Source organism: Excalfactoria chinensis, chromosome 1 (genome assembly GCF_039878825.1).
Source record: "Excalfactoria chinensis isolate bCotChi1 chromosome 1, bCotChi1.hap2, whole genome shotgun sequence".
NCBI classification, from domain to species: domain Eukaryota; kingdom Metazoa; phylum Chordata; class Aves; order Galliformes; family Phasianidae; genus Excalfactoria; species Excalfactoria chinensis.
In genome coordinates, this window is record NC_092825.1 from 155,321,439 (window position 1) to 155,336,480 (window position 15,042).

General features: G+C 40.1%; 1 protein-coding gene across 1 annotated transcript in view; it reads right to left on the reverse strand.

Moving 5' to 3' along the window:
* VWA8 (von Willebrand factor A domain containing 8) overlaps positions 1 to 15,042 on the reverse strand; it is a 162,925-nt gene that overhangs the window by 42,771 nt on the left and 105,112 nt on the right. Inside the window, exons 29-35 of the mRNA XM_072358299.1 lie at positions 14,373 to 14,575; positions 6,902 to 7,018; positions 6,201 to 6,265; positions 5,975 to 6,100; positions 5,011 to 5,120; positions 2,947 to 3,101; positions 1,041 to 1,242 (exon numbers count right to left, since the gene is read on the reverse strand). Of these exons, the coding sequence (XP_072214400.1) occupies positions 1,041 to 1,242; positions 2,947 to 3,101; positions 5,011 to 5,120; positions 5,975 to 6,100; positions 6,201 to 6,265; positions 6,902 to 7,018; positions 14,373 to 14,575 (978 nt within the window). The remainder of the gene's footprint in view (positions 1 to 1,040; positions 1,243 to 2,946; positions 3,102 to 5,010; positions 5,121 to 5,974; positions 6,101 to 6,200; positions 6,266 to 6,901; positions 7,019 to 14,372; positions 14,576 to 15,042) is intronic.

The following is a 15,042-nucleotide window of genomic DNA, read 5'->3' on the forward strand; positions in this document are numbered from 1 at the left end:
TGGGCTTTCTCTTTTGAGAGCCCTTTTTCCTTGGAGAGATGCAAAACTCACAAATTCTGCTGCTTATCACTAAGTAGCACATTTTCAGTTATTGGCTGAAGGAGCTAAAAATACAGTAACAGAAAACATGGCATGACGGCACAGAAGAGTCTAAAAGTCTGTTTGCCTATGCCTGTTTTATTAGCGTGCAAGTAGAGAATGGTTTTACTGGACGTAAATGTTGCCCACCATCTTGGATAAGAAGAAGTAAGAAGCCTGGGTCTCTTCAGTTTGGAAAGAAGACAGATGTGACTGTAGTTTACCAAGTCATGTAGGTGATGGTCAAGATGAATGAAGAACCCTCAAAACAAGAGGCACTTGATAAACCTTGTAAGAGAGTGGCTCATGAAACAGAGTAGTGAACTTGTGAACTTTCTGTAGAGACAAACGAGTTCAAAAAGGGACCAGACAAATGTGAGCACAACAGGTCCATAAACGTAGATTTAAAAAGTGAGGCAGAAATGCACTCTGCAGCATCCCTAATAAAACAATGACAAATGTTGAGATCTCAAGTACAAAAGCAAAGACACAAGTGATAGGGCTACATGAATTCTCTAAATAACCTCTCCTGCTGTCCCTGCTGGAAACAGAGACAGGATGTGTCTTCAAACTGAGATGTATGGACAACTGGTTTGACAAATAAGGCATGTCTTATAATGGTGCATCTGTTGGGTACTGAGCAGAGGCTGGAAATACTGGCGAAAGCTGACTGCTGGACTGGAACAATCACATTCCTCTAGCTGGTCCCCAGTGTAGGCAAAGTGAGATGCTATCTACTGGAATATTCATAGCTTAGGCAGCATGGTTAGTTCCTCAGTGGTACTAAGCTTGTTAGTAAGATTCAAATTGATTGTAAAGTTGGCAAAATGAGTGTAACTACTCTTATTTCTCCTCAAATGCTTGCTTTGCAATCCTTCAAAAACATTTTGTAAAGATGCACAAGTTACAAAACAGAACCAACCATGTACAATTGTTGCAGTACAAGTACGTGAACCTCTTACCTTTTGGGTAAATGTCTTTCAAAGGCACATCTCCAGGTGCTAAAATTCTGACTATTTGATTAGAAGCCAATAAAGTCACACAATTGGTTTGTTTTGCAGCTCCTCTTTTCCTTCGGGCTCCATAAAAAAATGGATCAGAAGGAGAAGCGTGTTTGCGACTCAGAGAAGAGTTTCTTTTCCAACTGTACACTTCACTGGGAGACTGCAAGAGAGAAGATTCTAATGAAAAATAGAGTTACTACTACGAAGACTAAAAACAAATGCTTCTTATTAAGTTCCACTTCCCACCTAAATTCAGATCTAATGTAGTTACTACAGTTGCTTCTCATATCATCACATGACAAGAAAAAGACCTGGGTTATTTTTTCATTAAAAACTTCTCAAAGGAGCTGAAAACAACAGATCACGTATGGAATCTTTAGGAAATCAGACTCCTTGAAGATCTAGAGTTGCAACAACTTCGGAGAAAAATAAATGTATGTATACACAAATCCAAAATGTGTTTTATCTCCCACAGCAGTCAGCAGTGCCTAGAGAGCAAATCATCCCAACTTGAAGGACTCTATGCTTGCCAGCTGATCATTAGTATTATAAAGAAGAGCTTAGATACCTTGCTCACACATGAACACCTACACCATTAACACCTGAAGCTAGAGATCTGAATCTGAAGTGTTTCACCATCCTTGCATTCACATTCACATGGACAGGTCCAAGGAAATACAGGGCTCAAGTCTAAGCCAAGGAGAACACAGTGTTAGTGCAGAGGTGTGCTGCATCTTGGGCACTTCCACTTCTACGCTATTTCATGTGTTCCACAGTTAGCTCGTGTCTATTTAAAATGACTACAGGAATATATTTATAATGAATATACTCTACATAATGATGACACTTATGAAAAGCTAGCGCAATGGCAATAGCATAAATCCAAATCAGGTAAAACTCAAAAGCAAACTGCAAATACATAGCAAAAATCTTACTGACAAAGACATATTTTTGAATCACTTTGGTTTCCAAAACATTTTCTTCCATCATTTGTCCTTTCACAACATTCATGCCTGATAACAGATAAATTTTCTTTTTTTGCCCCAATTTATTAAGCAAATATCACAAAGAATTTATTACACAAACAGCACCTCCTTTACATATCAACAGACAGCAAATATATATTAAGAATTAAGCATACCACTTCTATGCTCCCTGTGTTTACCTCCAATCTTTGCAACGGCACTAGTCATTACACTGCTAAGTTTCACTTTCTTTTCTAGTCCTTTTCTGTTTGTGTCACAGGATTTCTGGATACAGGGTGGACACAACTGCATACACGATTTATACCTGATCACATCATTAAATAGTGAAGGGGAGCATAATTTAGTCACCATTTTCTTCATCTTTTTCTTAAGTCTAGAGGTTTGCTAGCTGCTGCACACCGAGCAAAAAGTTCACAGTTCAAAATGATACTGATACGCTTTTTTCCCACTCATCACGTTTAATAAAAAACCTATCAAAGCACAAGATTTGTAAAATAAATGTGGCTCTGGGCACCTGGTCTGGTGGCTGGTGACCCTGCACATAGCAGGGGGGTCCAAACTAGATGATCACTGTGGTCCTTTTCAACCCAGGCCATCCTATGATTCTATGATTCTTTATCTCTAGCCAGCACTATCCAGAACTCATCTTCAGTGAATTTTGCCTGTGCGACACATTATCTTGCTCAGTTTGTTATTGTTTCAAATGCCACTGGAAACCTTTTAGATTAGACTGTCCTACTAAATGATGTACTCCACACGAATGCACCATTTACTGTCATTCCCTTCTTCTTCCATATCATTTTGTAAACAGGTACTTAATTGGTTACAGAACAAACGAGATCACATTACTTCACGGTATAATAATGCCGGGTATTTACCATGAGGTCTGGGAAACCAATAACAACAGTAGCATAATTATGTTCGTCTGAGAAAATCCTGTTGGGGGAGCTGATCTTTAGTCCCACAGCTGCACTGAGGTTTTCTGACGATAGCTGGGCACTTGCAACGGCATGCGGCACACACAGTTCTGATGCTAAGCAGGGAAATTAAACAAAACGAAAGCCATTTAATCCAGACGTGTAATAAGAAACAGTATTAACTGTATGAGTGCTGAGCACCAATCACTGCCATTACTTTGAGCATGAACTTACTAACGAACAGAAGATTTGATTACACTATACTATAAAAAAGATAAAAAAGAAAGCAGGAAATAATGGTATTTTTGTAAAGTAGAGCACTTGAAATCAGGAAATACCAGCTAGGAAATATTTGCTTACACCACTTAATTTTGCCCTCTGCTGTGCAAATGAGGCGGGAAGCCTACAGAACATAGCAGTATGTGATCTCATTAAAGACTTGTTTAAATGCACATGCACAGAAAGGCAAAATGCGGGTCTGTACAGGTGTCAGTGTGAAACTGCTTGGTGGCTGTCTTTCTGTCTTTGCAAATTAAACACTGCTCTTTGCAACACACTTCTGGTAAATCACGGTCTAGTTTTCTATAAGCTAAGAAAAACTAAACTTTATTCTGTACAACTGTATCTGCACTTTTACCTTGCTTCAAAACGCCAACGCAGTCAGAAGCCCCTACCTTCAGTTCAGAAGCATAACTGCTTCCACTTCAACTGGCAGACCATTTAGTTCACCTCAAAGCAGGAGGAAATCTTTCCTTCCTCAAAAGATGACTGGACTACCAGCTCGGGTCAGCAGAAAACCCCCACTGGTCTACCTTTTCTTAGCTTTCCTGCCACAGGTTCTGCTTTAAAGACAAATACAGCAGAAAAAGCATGCAGAAGTACACTGTCCTCAAATACTTTGAGACTGGAAATTTTTAATGGGGTTTCTACCCATCTAAGGAATGATACTTTATAATGGTTTCTAAATAAGGTAGTACGAGGAAGGAAACTGTGCTCTGATGGAGCTTGATAACTTGATAAACAAATATAAAAAGGATCCTAGGATATTTCAGCTTCTAAAAGAGCACTTAGTATCACATTTTTTGCTGTTTGTGTAAAATGCGCCTTATTTCTTGCCTGTCAGTAACATTTGCTTCTATGATGTTTACACTGTGTTTATCCTCTTCATACTTAGGCTAGCCACAAGGATCAGGAAGACTCTTCCTCTTTCTTTAGTGAATATAAATATAGTGCTTTCTGTATTTTGTCCCTCTGTCTCTCTTGGATACTGGAGAGAGGTCAAAACCCATTAACTGTTAGGTGGGATGAACGTATGTTTCTAGCATTACTAAACCAGGTAGGCTAAGGAATTTGTGTGCCCTGATCAAATGCTCAGGGTTGAAAATGTCACTGGATCTGAAATCAAGCGGACCTTACCAGGCAGAACGATGACCGCTGCGGATTCCTGTCTTCTTCTGTAGCAGAAGACATGCATCGCTTCCCAGCACCATCTGGGACTTTTACAGCACTAATTTCCCCTAGATCTTAACACAGGTATGATGGTCCCAGTGGCCTCCTGCACACTTGATGAAGATCTTTATGAACAGTGACTTCCTTTCAGACCTTTTTTTATTATTATTATTATTATTTTTAAAAGCATTAGGGAATGTATTCCAGCTCAACTGAGTGCGTGCAATAGATTTGCAGCAGTGTACAGACTGCATTTGCCAGCTGATGCGATCCCTTCTATGTGCTACTGACTGCCCAGTAATCAGTTTTCCTTTTCCCTTCTGTATGCTTCTACAGCTCCTCACTGTAAGACTGAGGGTCATAAATGCTCTATTTAAATAACCTGAAATTTGAGCACAGAATTTGCCATGCTTTGTGAAAAGTTGTGAAACACACGTGACCAGGGAAGGACAAAGGGAGAATCAGAGGGAAGGTTACCTGGACCTTTATAGCAAAAGAGCCTTGTTTCTGCAGCTGCAAACACGGAAATGATTAAAAAGGAAAAGAAAAAGAATAAGCCAAGCTTGCATTCAGTACCCGTCGTTAAGCCAAATCCCATGTCAGCTGGCTCTTCATTCAGTGCATACAGCTGGCAAGCCTCACTGTCTTCAGCCTCCATATGGACACGCTTCGTTAAAAGAAATTTCCTGTAAAGGACACATATTTATAATAATTCCGGCTTAAGCCTGTAACTCTAAACAAGGACTTCAATTTTCTGAAAACTTTCTACATTTATATAAACAAGCCTATCATCACCCTTTTGTAAAACTAGGTGATTTACCAAACATCTGTGAGATAGGAAAGGGTAAGCCAGCCAGAGGCACATTGGTCTGCTGATGACTATTTACCTACTTCTACCTGCTGCACATTCACGTAAAAACAAGAAAGAAGACTAATATTTCTTTCATGTGACTAGGAAGTAAAGCAAGCAGGTGTAACCCTGGATTACGAGGTTGTATTTCCAAAGCTAGCTGCATCAAAAATCACCACCACCTCAATAAAATGTGTATAGTTATGGCCTCAAATTGCACCAAGGTAAGTTTAGGTTGGATGTTAGGAAACACTTCTTTACAGAAAGGGCAGTTAAGCACTGGAATAGGCTCCCCAAGGAGGTGGTTGAGACACCCTCCCTGGATGTGCTTAAGAGCCTTTTGGATGTGGTGCTCAGGGATATGATTTAGCAGAGGGCTGTTAGAGTTAGGGTACTATAGTTAGGCTGTGCTTGGACTTGATGATCTTCGAGGTCTTTTCCAACCTGGGTAATTCTATGATTCTATGATTCTTGATCTAGTCTAGATTTTCAGAGGTGTGAATGCAGGCACATTCCATTGATTTTCTGCTCTTCCACTAGAACTTTCACCAGAACAAGTTTGCATTTTAAACACTAGCTGTTCAAACCTAGTCATCCCACAGGGTTAAAAAGCAACTCTGAGACCAGGAGGTAACATCAACCAGGCACAAACGAGAAATAATGCCATTATGAAAATCAGTTTTAACTTACTGATTTGTTTCACTTTCCACCAAGAGCCACCGGTCTTCAGCCACCAGGAAGACAGATTCCAGATTGATCGGCAGTGAGATGGTGTGAGTTTGGCCCTCTAACACATCGAGTACAATAAGACGGTTTCTGTCAAATCAGAAGCCACAAGAAGAATAATTAGATAGGCGTGTATGTAAGGTGAACCATTATAATTCAATAAAATATGAGTGTATGATTTAAATCTCACCCTTTTTCCTTGTAGAACACCAGCCAGTTTTTGTGTGAAAACTCTCGGCACATTCTGTAGCTACTCTGTACAAAAATATGTCACACAGCAATTAAGATTAGATTATTTCCAGCAAGTTTCCTTGACCCCCCTCAAAGCATACAACATTTTTTTCCTGCACTGAGATTACCTCACTGTGTTAATTACCCCCCAAAATACTATCTAGACTGTATTGTCCCAAATCATACAACTGCGTCATAATTTAGTTCATCACTTTGGACATAATCCCTTGTAACAAAACGTTCTGTTATTCCCAGTTCTAGCTCCAAGAAGGAAGGTTTTAAATACACACATCCTCTGACAATACAACATTCAAATCTTCACTGTGTGAGTAAACAATTCAGTGTTGGATTCCCCCAGACAGTAATTGAGACAATCCTGGGGCTGTTCTTGCAATATTAAGCTATGATTTCCAACAAAAAGAGTATATTAAGTTAATTACTATGAGAGTGGTGAGGTGCTGACACAGGCTGCCCACAGAGGTTGTGGATGCCCCATGCCTGGAGATGTTCAAGAGCCAGGTTGGATGGGGCCCTGGGCAGCCTGATCTAGCACTGTAAGTGGAGGTTGGTGGCCCTGCCTGTGGCAGGGAGGTTGGAGCTTGATGATCCTAGAGGTCCCTTCCAACCCAAGCCATAACAGAGGCAAGAGCTATTCCTCACCGTCTCTTCCTTGCTGCCCCACCAGGGTGCTCTCCTGGGAGAATCTTGAGCATCTGGTGAGAGCAAAAGCCGATGAATGGCACCGCTGTTTGTATCCAACAACAACACAACATTGCTCTGTAAAAGAAAAGCAGATCTGTGTACATCTCAAACCCATTTAAGAGTCTACAATAAATCTGCCTGAAGCACTCTTGAAACTCAAGCAGCTTTTTGAAAAGATTATCCAGGCTTCATTGGAAAATGAAGGCCGAATCTTCTTGGTCCATTTCAATGCCCACAGAGAAATCTAATTGTGAAAGCTAAGTACCTGCAAAAGGTCTTGAAGGAGTATTTCGGCTTTTCCATGGTGTTTTCTTTATACAGCTCACATCCATCTCTGCATAAGCTCCAGAAACTAGACTAGCATGTCTAAGCTGTAGCCAGCTACATGTGCAAGACCAGTTTTGCTCTATCAAGCCACTAAAATACTTAGTTTTTATGTTTTATTAGCATTACTCTGAAGTACCCATTGCCTAACTTACAACCTACAAATGGCTTAGTATTTTCTGTCAGACTTCATGCTTCAGGTTCCTTGGAGCCTATTAAAAATCCCACTGTGTGAAAATGCTGTGACCTGGATGCTCAGAGAGCTTAGTGTCAGGAGGAGGATGCTGCCAGAGGACAACAGGATGTTTCTAGAGGATTAATAACTAGACAGCACACTGAACGGTATTGCAAACATCTTGCACATAAAACACGTGAAGATACGGTATGCTAACTTCTGAACTAACTTCAGATTTCTCAGATTGTTACTCAATGTCTCATCAATGTCAAATGATGGGGAGGGTGACCAATACTTCCTCTTGCCAGCTCCAGGTCACACATGGGGCAGGGACTGCAATATGGATGAAGCAGTGCCACAGCTGTCTCCACTGCTGTGATCCACGTGCCACATGGACCTAACATGTCTGAGGTACTGCAGCAAAGTCTGGAGTGCATGATATGGATGAATGCACTTGACACAGAAAATATGTAGCTTGAAGGATTAGCTTTTTGGCAGGGTCATTTTAAACATGCCTTTTGACAACGTATTGTAGCTGCTCCTAACTTATTTAACTAACAGCTCAAGGGAACAATCATTCAGGGCCAACCTTACCTGCATCAAATGCAATTTAAAAGGTGCAAAAGAACATGTTAATGAAGCCTTGGGTTGAGTTTGCCATTTAAGGAAACATTAGGTTCTGCAAGGGCTTACTAAAAGTAAACTGTCCACGCACAACATCTGCAATAGCGCACGATAGACGTTAAGGGAGTAAAACATAAATTCCCACAAAAATTGTCCTAAATAAAACAAGTACAAACAATCTGAGTCACAGCGTTTCTGTTCCTTTTGGGTATGCTTCATACTTTCACTAGGATTATTTGGGAGAATTAACTTCATTCAGTGATGACAGTCATTCAAAGCTAAATATGGTAAAGCATGTAAAATATTACGACGTTATTTGGAGCATTTGGGAATTTCAGCTGGAGCTCAATGTGTCTGAAAAAAAAGAAGTTTGCTTATGTATTACAAAACAAAATTATAGATACGTGGCTCAGGAAACAAATAGGGCATTTGCTTTGGATTTTGGTTTTCTGCCATGTTTTATTTATATGGTTCTGTAGCAGCACTGCTGAACCAAAGAAACGCACTCGCCTTCCACATGAGATAAAGAGCAACATACGAATCAATTACATTCTTCCACATAGCGTTAAATTTATGAGAGTAGCTGGTAATATAAAAAGCCTTTCTACTCCACCCCTTTTGATGTTAATGGTTTCCTTCTGTGCTAAGTGACTGATGTATATTCTGTCTGTGTTTAAGAATAGATTTTTGCGTCACTTGCAAACACGTCCAAAAGCAGCTTTGGCAACTCCTCAAGTGGGCTGGGAAAAGAGGCTGGTGTGCAATTCCGCTATGTTTGTTCTTGACTGGGAGAAAAGTAACCTTTGGGTGACCTCACGACCCCAGTGTCTGGAATTCCAAACTTTGGATAGATGAAATAACCAATCTCATGCAAGTGCCGAGCCTTTATTTTTAGTTACTGCAAAGTTTCCCTTTCCTTACTGCTGTTTTTATTTTAGCAAGCATTTTCCTCTTAAAAGTCCTGAAACCAAGTGGGTCTGTGATTTCACTTTGCTGGTATGGGAAGCTGTTTCTTATGGTCTTGCAGACAGAGCAGAGCTACGGGAAGGAATAAATTTCAAAATCAGAGTAAGAACTGTATAGTATACTATACAGACAATTCAGTTTATCCCTCTTGTATTCTTCTCCCCATGTTTACTTTCACTGCTTCATTCCTTTCTGTCCTCAGCGATCATGCAAGCCTGCAAGCACTCTCCTTCGCTGTGAGCTTCAGATGAGTCTGATTCACAGCTCTGGACGGTGCGCACTCACTTCGCCTTGTGTCCACTAGCATCATTTCTATTAGTGCCACTCCACGACCTCTGGAGTAATGCACATGTAACAATCCTGTTCTTGTAGACATTAGGTGCAGATACAGGGCAGTTTAGGCATACATTTAGACATATCTTATTACTCAATAGGTACCGGACGGTTGGACTAGATGATCTTATATATCCTTTCCAACCTTGTGATTCTACGATTCTATGATTCACCCTGCCTTCAGAGGTGAGAAAGGTATGCAGGTAGATAACCAACCTTCTAATTAATGTGAAGAGTGTATTTTGGATGCTTTTTGACACTCATTTGTGCTACAGAACATTACAGAAATTGAGAACAGCGAGAAGAGTATATAAGCTTTCTGCTCGAAGAAAAGTAAGTTTTCACCTTATTTGAGATACCAAAAAAGCAAGCCCTTCCTTCACACAGAGGGTGGTGACGCACTGGAACAGGCTGCCCAAGGAGGCTGTGGGTGCCCCATCCCTGGGGGCATTCAAGGCCAGGCTGGATGTGGCTCTGGGCAGCCTGGTCTGGTGGTTGGCGACCCTGCACATAGCAGGGGGGCTGAAACTGGATGATCATTGTTGTCCTTTTCAACCCAGGCCATTCTATGTTAGAAACATAGAATGATTCCATTCCTAGATCCCCTAGATCCCCACGTGTCTGTCTAGACCACAAGATGTTAAAATCAATCTTCTTTTAAAGAAGTTTCCATGTAGCGAGCATACTCCACATACTCCCTCTCTCACCGCATGGTATCTGGGAGCTCTGAGAAAGCCCCAATAGCACTTGGGACAAGGAAAAACACTTCCTTCCCTTTCTACCCCACTTCCTGACAGAGAAAGATAAAAGAAGAGTTAAAGGAAGCTGGCTGACACTGCCTGAACAAAGTTCATTGTGCTCACTGAGGCAGACTGTAGGTTACTCTGTCTGGTTGCAACCTTTCAACTTGCAAGAAAATACGGAAATGTGCAGTTAATTTATATGTGAATTGATGCTCAATATGCATTTTCTTCCTATACACTTCCAATACAAAATCATACAAGAGCTTTTCAAAATTCTTTTCACTTGCTATTCTTCCAAGTGGTAAGTATTTTAGGAATGCATTAAGAAAAAGTTAAAGGAAATGGGCATGCTTGTGGCTTTAGAAAATAGGGGTACGCCCTGGAATACTTGTGGGGAGGATGGGGCAGAGGCTTTGAAAAGATGCATGTTTCCCCTTTGCGCTGCAATTTCCACTTTGCAAGTAAATGACCTGAGCTCATTCAGAGCTTTATAATCTGTCAGCTCAGATTAAACAAAGAGTCAAAAGAGGCTGCGATCATCGAGCCCACTGGCCACTGCATAGAATACAATAATCTACCCATTCTTCCAAGAAGATGTAGAGATGCCTTAAAAGCAGATAAATCTCTGATTTATACAATTAAATTAAATCCTGAAGAAGTTGAGCTTTAGTAAAATTCTATTCAAAGCGACAAGAAGGAATGGTGATTTTTCATCTCATTTCACTGGAGGGCTCTACTGAATCCAGATGGATGTTATCTGAGAAATAAATTACAGGCTTATTCTAAGAGCTACAATATCATCGCCTCATCCTTTCCAGCAGTTATCAACCATTTAAAATGGTTCTTTTGAAAACTTAGTTATAAACATTCATTTTCAAAGACCCCGATTAAACTAGAAACTTGGAAAAATATTACAGCGTCTGACATTTCATAAAACCACTAATTAGGCAATACCAGCTGTCAAGTGACTTTTTATTTTTATAAGTACAGCTTCTGATTTCTACAAATACTGTTAATATTTCTGTCTTTTTGTAAGTATACACAGACCAATCTCTAAAGCATCACGCATACAATTTATGTTGTTTGTCTTATTAGCAGACCTGTTTGATGCACCCTCAGCACACGTAGGCAATCCTTGGAGCCATGCCCCAAATACAAAGGTGCCACTGATCCACTTGTATTAACACGTGAGTGCTGCAAATTTTGAGGTTAAGGCTGCCGGTGACCTTAGTACACCCAAAGGAAGACTCTACTCTTCAAGTAGTCAAGGCCCCTTCTACCGCCAATGGAAAAGAGACAGGCACCTCCAGAGGGCAATTATCTGTGCTCTAGCTGAGCCAGGATGAATCTTCTTTCAGATCATCTTTATCCACTCAACAGATACATATGGTACTCAGATAATTAGCACAGACTTGCTTGCTATTATCATAAATAGTATCTTACTTAATTTCAGGTACAGTAATGTCCACCTCATTTCACACGTGTACTGTGAAGGCACACAACCTTTCCGTGGCTCCATCAAAGGATGAGTTAGGAACAAAACCTAAGCTCCCAGTGGAAAAAATAAACTTTTTGAGAATAGATCTTTTGATTAAGTGTGAACGACAAATCCAGAGATCTCATCACAAGCCCTAACATAAGGAAGGATGGGAAGACTACAACAATTGCATTTGGTCGTGTTTGGGTACCTCACTTTAAAAGCAATGCCAAATACATTATTTGTGTAGTCCATGGATACAAACATGCAATACACAAAAGAAGCAATTTTCATCTTTTTTTTCCCCCCCTGTGTAAGACACTTATTTAAGTTACCCAGGGAGTCTAAAATAACTCTTGAATGGCATCCTAAGTCTACAGTGACTGTTTGCAACCAAATGTGTAGTTTATTGGAACATACGTTCACACTCAGTAAGATCTACCTTAATATTAACTCTGTGTAACAAGTCCTAAATTAATGCAAAGCATTCAGTATTGTAATTTGGTATTACTTTCTGGCAGTATAAGAAGGTTTATTTTTGGACATTATTTGTTCAATTTAGTGCTTGCTAAGAAAGGCAAGACTGGAAACTGACAAAATTTAAGCATTGTCAGGGAAAAAAAAAACCACAAGAGGTTAAAGCTTAGTGTAAGTCAGGTGGAAAGGGACAATGAGCTACTACAGAGCAACCTTTATTTCAGAGGTAAGTCACACAGGCAAAACCAGTCACAGACTTAATTAACAATCCAAAGCTTCATGGACAGATTCTGATTTAAACCTCGCTGCTGAAAGCAAATCCTCCTGTGATTTGGTTAAAAACAAATTTAGCACTGAAGTTTTTTGTTTTTTTTTTTTTCATGGTGGGAATTTCAGACACTTAGAAAGCAAAGAATATTGCTGGGCTATATATTAAAAAGTGTGAGACATTCTAAACATTCTTAGACACAAGATAGACTGCCATCTGTTTCACAGTTTCCTGCATTGACTTTGCCAAAAAAGAAAGGCCAAGTATTGTTTAGAATTGTATGAATTTGTTATGTCCATCCAAAAATAGCTCAAATCGTATGTCTATAGCTGCTCAAGACAGCCATACAAGCAATCACAATAACAGGTATCTTCAGAATCATGTCTTTACAGTTGGCATTCAAAAGCATCCAAGGCAAATCTAATCAAGCCATATGCAGCTCTACCAATGGCAGAATTGTGTTTCTTGTAAGGTATTAAATTTAACTGTTGTGTTTGAGACCAGAAAAGGGCATCAACACCAGAAGAATTTTTCTGGAACAACACTATCACAGAGTTACTAGAATCACAGAATGACTTGGGTTGGAAGGGATCTTTAAGATCACGTAGTTCCAACCCCCTGCTATAGGCAGGTACACCTCCCTCTAGGTTGCTCACAGCCCCACCCCGCCTGGCCTTGAATGCTTCCAGGGATGGGGCATCTACAGCCTCTCTGGGCAACCTGTTCCAGTGTCTTATCACCCCCGCAGTGAATAATTTCTTCCTAACATCAGGTCCACACATACCCTCTTTCACTCTAAAACCATTTTCCCTCATCCTGTTGCTATGTGCCCCTATAAAAAGTCCCTTCCCAGCTTTCCTGTAGGCCCCCATCAGGTACTGGAAGGCCAATCTCAGGTCTCCTCAGTGCCTTCTCTTCTCCAGGCTGAAAAGCCCCAGCTCTCTCAGCCTGTCCTTGTAGTGGAGATTCTCCAGCCCTCCGATCATCTTTGCGGTCCTCCTCTGGACCTTCTCCAACAGCTCCATGTTCTTCTTGTCCTTCTAATACTAGTTATGAAATGACTGAGAACTACTTAAAACCCAACTCAGTGTAGGAGAAGCTCTTTTAAATGGGCACGTTTCCCCTACTGAAAAATGGGAAGACAAAATTCAAAACAAAAGGAGAAGGAAAAATTAATCAATGATAATGACTAGAATAAACACCAAACCACTGTGACTGGTAGGTAACATGAGTAATAACAATAAAATACAAATACTAATACGCTACATTTCATTAACTCTTGTCTCTTCTTACTCTTGGGCAAAAAGGTTTTAAATTGGAAATGTTCAACATCTGAAAGCACTAGAAAGTAAAAAATCTGTGGAAAGTATGCATAATTGACTCTGAAAAAAAAGAATTTAGGTCAAACCAACCTGAATTTTTCTAAATTTTCATTGCTGATACGCTAAATGTCAAGGCTTACATAGCCTTTCAAGTATCTGTATTCTAGATGTTACAGAATGAGAAATATCAGGATTCACAAAACAAAGCAAGAACAGTGGCATGAAGCGCACATAAGTAGCACTTTGCTTCGTGACTCAGAAAACGTCTCTTTCATATACTGCTCAAAAAGTAAAGAGAACAAGAACTTAAATTCACAGCATAAAACAGCTTACTCTATACTTTTCAAATACATGCTGCTTGACTGAGACTCCTGAGCTCAATTCAGCACCCCTCCTTTCATAAAGGCCAACTTCCCTCTATCAGCGAGAGAATAAAGTAAGTAGAACTCAGTTTCAATAATGCAAAAGGACATAAAAGGTTCTCGTAAATCAGCTACAAAGTGCAAGAGAAAAACCTCCACATAAAAACTAAAGCTGAGGCATGTCTCAGGCTGCAAGTATAATGAAAAATAGAACACTCAGAAGCAGCCACGCTTATCCAGCCTATTTCTGTCTACAGAGGAGACACCACAGTGATTCTGCCTTCTGTTCATAACTCAACATTTAGCTGCAGGTTTTTTGGTTGTGTGTTGGACTTTGTTTCTTTTTTATTTTTCTTACCTCCTCTTCATGCAGAATCACCTGACCTTTGAGTGGATTTCCCAGTGGTGCTGCAGTCACAAAAGGCTGCCAGATGTGTCCAACTGTTCTTGGGAAGAGGTCATACAAATCCACAAAGTATCCATGCTTACTAGAGACGTTCATGAAGTACAAGGAAACAGGATTGCAGGTAGTAACATAAAGAACATTGTCAGTTTCCTCTTCTGAAATAAGAAAATAAGAACAAGAGTAGGCAACAGACATTGCATATCGCTCTTAAGAGTAGGCAACAGACATTGCATATCGCTCTTAAGGAAATGCATACGTGTCGCAAATCAAACAAATGATGCAGCAAAACGTACAGCAAAATTGCCATGACAAAGGGAGATAAAGATGGGGATAATAGTCTCTCAGTACTAAATGTTAACAAGCAGGCTCTTCCCACAACACTATGAACTCTTTGAACAAGTAGTCCAAGACACATTTGCCTAGATAAGGCTGCAATGCCTGCCAACATATGCAAAATGTGCCAGGACATTTTTGTGTGTTTGTAATTTTGTTTCTCCCTCCTTCTCTAGCTCATCCTCTCTTTCAATTAATATATTTAATATACACAAGGTATGAAAGCAAACTTTTCACAAAGAGCACTTCATGCTGGCCTTCAGACAACGCTCAAAATCAAACCAAAGTT